General features: G+C 55.1%; 2 protein-coding genes across 2 annotated transcripts in view; one reads left to right on the forward strand and one right to left on the reverse strand.

Annotated features, from left to right (window-relative positions):
• Positions 1 to 252, reverse strand: part of MEX3A (mex-3 RNA binding family member A) — a 10,305-nt gene extending 10,053 nt beyond the window's left edge. The window contains exon 1 of the mRNA XM_031935450.1: positions 5 to 252. Coding sequence (XP_031791310.1) covers positions 5 to 252 — 248 coding nt within the window. The remainder of the gene's footprint in view (positions 1 to 4) is intronic.
• A 547-nt stretch (positions 253 to 799) lies between these two features.
• The window catches only part of LMNA (lamin A/C), a 51,433-nt gene continuing 46,274 nt past the window's right edge, over positions 800 to 5,958 (forward strand). Inside the window, exons 1-2 of the mRNA XM_026449511.2 lie at positions 800 to 909; positions 1,174 to 1,410. The gene's annotated coding sequence lies outside the window, so the exon portion shown is untranslated. The remainder of the gene's footprint in view (positions 910 to 1,173; positions 1,411 to 5,958) is intronic.

Raw genomic sequence — 5,958 nt, forward strand, 5'->3', positions numbered from 1 at the left:
CGGCGGCGGCGGGGCCGGCTGCGGGGGGGCGGCCGGCTGCGCGGGGGCGCCGCCCCCCCCACCTCCCCCGTCCTCGCCCGCCGTGGGGGCGGGGGGCTCCCCCAAACCCAGGAGGCAGAGTTGATCGAGAGCCAGCTGAAGGGCGCGCTCGTCTTCCAGCAGCCCTCGGTCCTTAGCGCTTCCCCCGAAACATCCTAGTTCTCCAAAGCCCCCATTTCTTTCCATTATTCCAGATACCACTAGACTAGGCATGGCGAAACAAAAGCTGGGGGAGAGAGAGAGGGAGAGAGAGAGAGAGAGGTGGTGGAAGGGAAAAGAGGAGAGAGGAGGGGAGGGGAGAGGAGAGGAGGGGGTGTGTGGGGAGGGGGGAACAAAGAACTGGGGAGGGGGGAAGAAAGCGAGATAGAAAGATAGACCCTCCCCCTAAGCCCCCCTCCCCAAACACCCTGTAACCCGACTCCCCTCGCCCCAGCCCCCGGGGTGGGGGTGGGGGGAAAGAGAAGCAAAACCAAGAAAGCAGATCTCCTCTCCTCTCCGGGGGTGACGGGGGGCGGGGGGCTGCAGGATCTCTGCCCCCACCCCTCCCGCCTCGGACCTGGGAGTCTCTAGCCCCCGCCGTCCAGGCGCCCCCGTTAGGCTCCCGCACCGAGCCCCAGTCCGGGAGCGGCGCTCAGTGGCCCCCAATAGAGCCCAGCCCCTTCCAGAGCTCAAACTCTTTTGTTTTAAATGAACTGGATGGAGCAGCATGGAACTGACGGGAGGGGGGCGCGCCGGGGGCGCCCGGGGCATGCCGGGAGTTGTAGTTTCCCGCCCTTGGGGGCGCGGGGACAAATTCCTTGACCCGAGGATAGTGCCCTTCGGTCTTTCCTCGCAGCTCCCGGGCAGGCTAGGGGTGGGATGGAAGTCGAGGTCCCTAATTTTGTAAGGGGAGGGTGCGGGGAGAAGGGGTAGTATGCGGAAACGGAGCGGGTTTGAAGCTGGCTAACGCCGCGCGCCCCCTCCCAGGACCCGCTCCTTCCCCGCGCCGGCCGGTCCTGGGGGCCCGCTTTTTTATGGAAAGGGGGGGGGGGGGGGGGGAGCTGTCCCCGCTCGCTCACTGCGGCTTTCTCTCCCGCTCCCCTCTCCCCCCTCCCTGCCGCGCTCCCTCTCCGCTTCCCCCTCCCGCTCTCCCAGAGTCGATCCCGGAGCCCGGCCGCGGGGAGAGGTTCTCGGCCGAGAAGACAAAGCCCGCAGCAGCGATGGGGGGAGAGCTGGGCTCTGGGCATTGTGGGGGCCAGGAAGGGGTGCCAGGCTGGGGCTGGAACCCCCTGGCAAAGGATGGGGTCCCCTCATCCCTAAGCAGCAAGCCATCTCCCCTCGTCCGCCCCCCGCCCCACCAGTCTCGGAGATCTCAGAGGCACCGACTGGGAGGTGAGTTAGTTCACGTCCTTCTGCTCGGTGGAGGGGGTCGGGAGGGCGGTGGAGTGATGAGGTGCGGAGGTTGAGGGAGTGGAGGGATAGAAGTGGGAGTCGGACGGAGAGTGGGGAGGCAGGAAAAGTCTTAAAGGCCTGGGGTGACTTAACCGTTTGGGGTGAGGGCCTTGAGCTTTGGGTGTGACAGAAGGAGGGAGGAGAGACCAGGATGGACTGGGAACCCAGACTTCCTTCAGGCCTGGGCTGTGAATACAGCTTGGGGTGATCTGTTCTTTAGCACTCATCGTAATTTCCACTGTGTTTCCTCCACCCCTCTCCCATTGAAAACCTATTCAGGGCCGGGCGCTGTGGCTCACGCCTGTAATCCCAGCACCTTGGGAGGCAGAGGCAGGTGGATCACCTGAGGTCAGGAGTTCGAGACCAGCCTGACCAATAAGGTGAAACCCCGTATCTACTGAAAATACAAAAACTAGACGAGCATGGTGGCAGGTGCCTGTAGTCCCAGCTACTCAGGAGGCTGAGACAGGAGAATTGCTTGAACGCGGGAGGGGGAGGTTGCAGTGAGCCTAGATCCTGCCACTGCATTCCAGTGAGACTCCGGCCCCCCCCCCCCCACACACACACACACAACCATTCACTCCCGTTTGACTCTGGAAATTCAGTGAGAATGAAGTTTGTAAGGCTTGGAGAATTAGGCACTTTTAGAGTTTCAGGAAGGTGGAGTGTAATGCAATTTTTTCTTCTCCCTTTACCCCATATCTTCTGCATTTATTTTATATCACCCTTTTTGTGTCTGGATCTTTCCCAAGGGAAGAAGGGGTGACACTGCAGCTTGAGGGCTCGAGGTCAGACTTTAAGAAGAACTTCCATAAAGAGTTGTATAACAGTGGGTGGGTGAGCCACAGTGGTAAGGTGTCCTTCTCCGGAGTGACTTGAAAAACAAAAATCTGAACTAGTTTGTAAGGTAAAGTCCTGCTGAGAGGCAAGGGAACAGATGAATTGACTTCACAGACTTAGCAATGTGGGGCCTTGAGGGCTGAGCTGTTTAGCCCAGTTCCCTAAACTGTTTCTTGGAAAGAGTGAGTTTGCACACTAATGGGAGTGCTGGAACCTGAGCTGAGGATCTCAGAAGGGGTGAGTTTGTGGGGGCGGGGTGGGGAGCGGAGTTGGCACACTGCAGGGCTTTTTTTCCTTTGCTAGGCAGAAGATCCAGGGAAGGAGAACCTTGACTGAGGAACCCGGGAGGGCCCTGGAGTTGGGGAAGTTTGCCCCCTGGACTGGGGATTTAACATAAGATCAACAGTAAACCTTATTGTGGGATTTGATGCTACTGCCACCAAGCAAGAGTGAAAGAGGAAGAATTGGAGAGACAGGGTCCTGGAGAGTGGTCTGTTTCTGCCTCTTGTCCCCTCCTTCTGTCCCAGGAACCTGGATTGCAGAGACTGTGGTACTGGGGACCATGGGGTCTCTTTGGGAGAAAGTTTTTGCTTTGTGGACCAGGTGACTCTCTTTCACATTAATAGAGATAGCAAACAGTTGCATAGGACTTATTGTGTGCTAGGCATTTTTGTGGGGCTACCAGCTGGGCTGAACCTTCCTGTCCCCACTGAAATGAGATTCCCCCCAGACTCCCACCCTGAACTTGCCCTGCCTCTGCTTTCCTCCCCACTAAGCTAATTAAAGCAGGAGGTTAATCACCAAAGAAGCCTTGGGGATTTGGCCAGGGAGGAAAACAAAGGGCAGAAACAAATATGTATGAGTGGGGAGGGGGCCAGCTGCTGAATGGGGAAGGGGCTCACTGAAAGGTGGGGCGGGCGAGGCAGGGTCTCTACTGGACCCACTTCGTCCCTGATCCACCAACAAGAATGAATCAGTCCTCTGGGTAAGTTAATGTCCACCCTCAGCGTCCCACTGGGACTCCAGACAAATTTCCTTCACAGCAGATGTGAGCCTGGCACCTGGAGGGCGAAGGATATGTGTGTGAATGCAGTTAGGTGTGTGGCATGGTGTACATATGAGAGTGTGTGCTGCAGATCATGTGGGAGAGTGCCCAGGTGCAGAGGAGGCCCAGGGTAGGCACCCTGAGGAGCTGGATTCTCAGAGCGTTTTTTACGAGTCCTTCGCTGTCTCCCGGAGGCTGGTGGCCTCCTTTGTTCAGGAGACCCCCTCCCTCAACTGAGAAGCTAGATTTCTGTCTACAGGCTCTCCTTTTCCCAGCCTGCCTAATCCAGAATTATGGCAATGAGAGCAGAAGGTCTTACTTAAACAACACTCCTCACTCTCTGCCTTATGACCAGAAAGGTGTAGCGGTGGCATACTTGTCCCCTTCGGGACTTTGGAGAACAGCACTATGTCTCTCATCATCATGGTCCCCAACCCTAGCGGTGCAGAACCTAGCATGCAGCCCTGCCCACAACAGAAGCTCAATAGGGGGTATGTTGAGTGTAACTGCATTTTTTTTTTTTCTTTTTTGAGACAGAGTCTCGCTCTGTCGCCCAGGCTGGAGTGCAGTGGCGCGATTTCCGCTCACTGCAAGCTCCGCTGCCTCTCGGGTTCACGCCATTCTCCTGCCTCAGTCTCCCTAGAAGCTGGGACTAGAGGTGCCCGCCACCACGCCAGGCTAATTTTTTTGTATTTTTAGTAGAGACGGGGTTTCACCGTGTTTGCCAGGATGGTCTCGATCTCCTGACCTCGTGATCTGCCCGCCTCGGCCTCCCAAAGTGCTGGGATTACAGGCGTGAGCCACCACGCCCGGCCGTAACTGCATTTTTACAACTTTATGGTGTCAGGAGGAAAGAGCAGGTCTCCAGAGATAAACATGCTGCTTATTCTGCCACTTTGGGCAGTCATTTATTGCTGAGCCTCAGTTTCCTTATCTCTAAAATTGAAATAATAAGCCAAGGTCTGGCAGGGTGTAATGGCTCATTCCTGTAATCCTAGCACTTTGGGAGGCCAAGGTGGGTGAATCCCTTGAGGCCACGAGTTTGAGACCAGCCTGGGCAACATGGCAAAACCCTGTCTCTACTAAAAATACAAAAATTAGCTGGGCGTGGTGGTGCACACCTGTAATCCCAGCTACTTGGGAGGCTGAGGCATGAGAGTCACTTGAACCAGGAGGCAGAGGTTGCAGTCAAGATTGTGCCATTGCACTCCAGCCTGGGTGACAGAGGGAGACTCTGTCTCAAAAAATTAAATAAGCCAAGGTCCTAACACAGTGCCTGGCTATCTTAGGTGTTCAATCAGTTTTAGTTTCCTGGCCCTGGTTGTTCTCCCCTTGTGTTTGACTTTAGCCATATTATGGTCTTCATGAATTTTCATTCGTTCATTCATTCATTCATTCATTCAGCCAACCACTTCCTATTGAGCTCCTGGGATGTGCCAGGCACTGGAGGAGATTTATTCTGACCCATCATAGGTCACTTGAAGTCACTTCTATAGGCTTGCTGAAATAAAATCATTCCAAACAAATAGCAAATAATTCTAAAAATAATTCCTGTTACACCCTGGAATGCAGGTGACCTCTGACTCTCTCTCTCTCTGTCTCTCTCTCTCTCTTTCTCTCTCTCTCTCTTTTTTCTGTCTTTCTTGCACAAGCCAGGCTTCTGGCCTCATGCCTGGGGAACAAAGGACCCTGTTGAGTTGTTGAGTACATACACATACACAAGCCAGGCTGCAGGGCAGGAAAGGTGACCCAGTGGAGAGTCCAAGGTTCTTGTGGAGGTTGGGAGATAGGAGTGGGATGGATGATCCAGACTGTGTGCTTGTGAGTTGTATCCCTTCTTTTTTTTGAGACAGAGTCTCGCTCTGTTGCCAGGCTGGAGTGCAGTGGCGTGATCTCGGCTCACGGAAACCTCTGCCTCCTGGGTTCAAGCTATTCTCCTGCCTCAGCCTCCTGAGTAACTGGGATTACAGGCATGTACCACCACGCCTGGCTAATTCTTGTACTTTTAGTAGAGATGGGGTTTCGCCATCTTGACCAGGCTGGTCTCAAACTCCTAACCTCAGGTGATCCTCCCCCACCTTGGCCTCCCAAATTGCTGGGATTATAGGTGTGAGCCACCACGCCTGGCCAGGAATCGTATCCCTTCTTTCCTCTGAGCACTTCTGAGCACCTGTTATCACTGTCTGAACATTCAGTACCGAGGGATGGGGATGCACACCTAACACTTGCCCCTCCTTAGCCCTATTCTCAGAACCCTGAGGGAGGGAGACACAGGAGGCTGCCACCGAGGCTGCCTTACCAAGCAGACTGGCCCTTAGAGAGGTCATCTCCCCCATCTTCCTACTTTTCTCAGGAGGCCTTCTCTATCTGTCCTAGTCAGCTGAACCTCCTCTCCCATGCATAATAGGATTTTCCTTTTTTTCTGTTTTTTTTTTTTTTTTTTTTTTTTTGGGGGGGGGACGGAGTCTCGCTCTGTCGCCCAGGCTGGAGTGCAGTGGCGCCATCTCGGCTCACTGCAACCTCTCCCTCCTAGGTTCAAGCAGTTCTCTGCCTCAGCCTCCTGAGTAGCTGGGATTACAGGCGCCCGCCACCATGCCCGGCTA

The sequence above is a fragment of the Piliocolobus tephrosceles genome, chromosome 1, assembly GCF_002776525.5.
Source record: "Piliocolobus tephrosceles isolate RC106 chromosome 1, ASM277652v3, whole genome shotgun sequence".
NCBI classification, from domain to species: Eukaryota; Metazoa; Chordata; class Mammalia; order Primates; family Cercopithecidae; genus Piliocolobus; species Piliocolobus tephrosceles.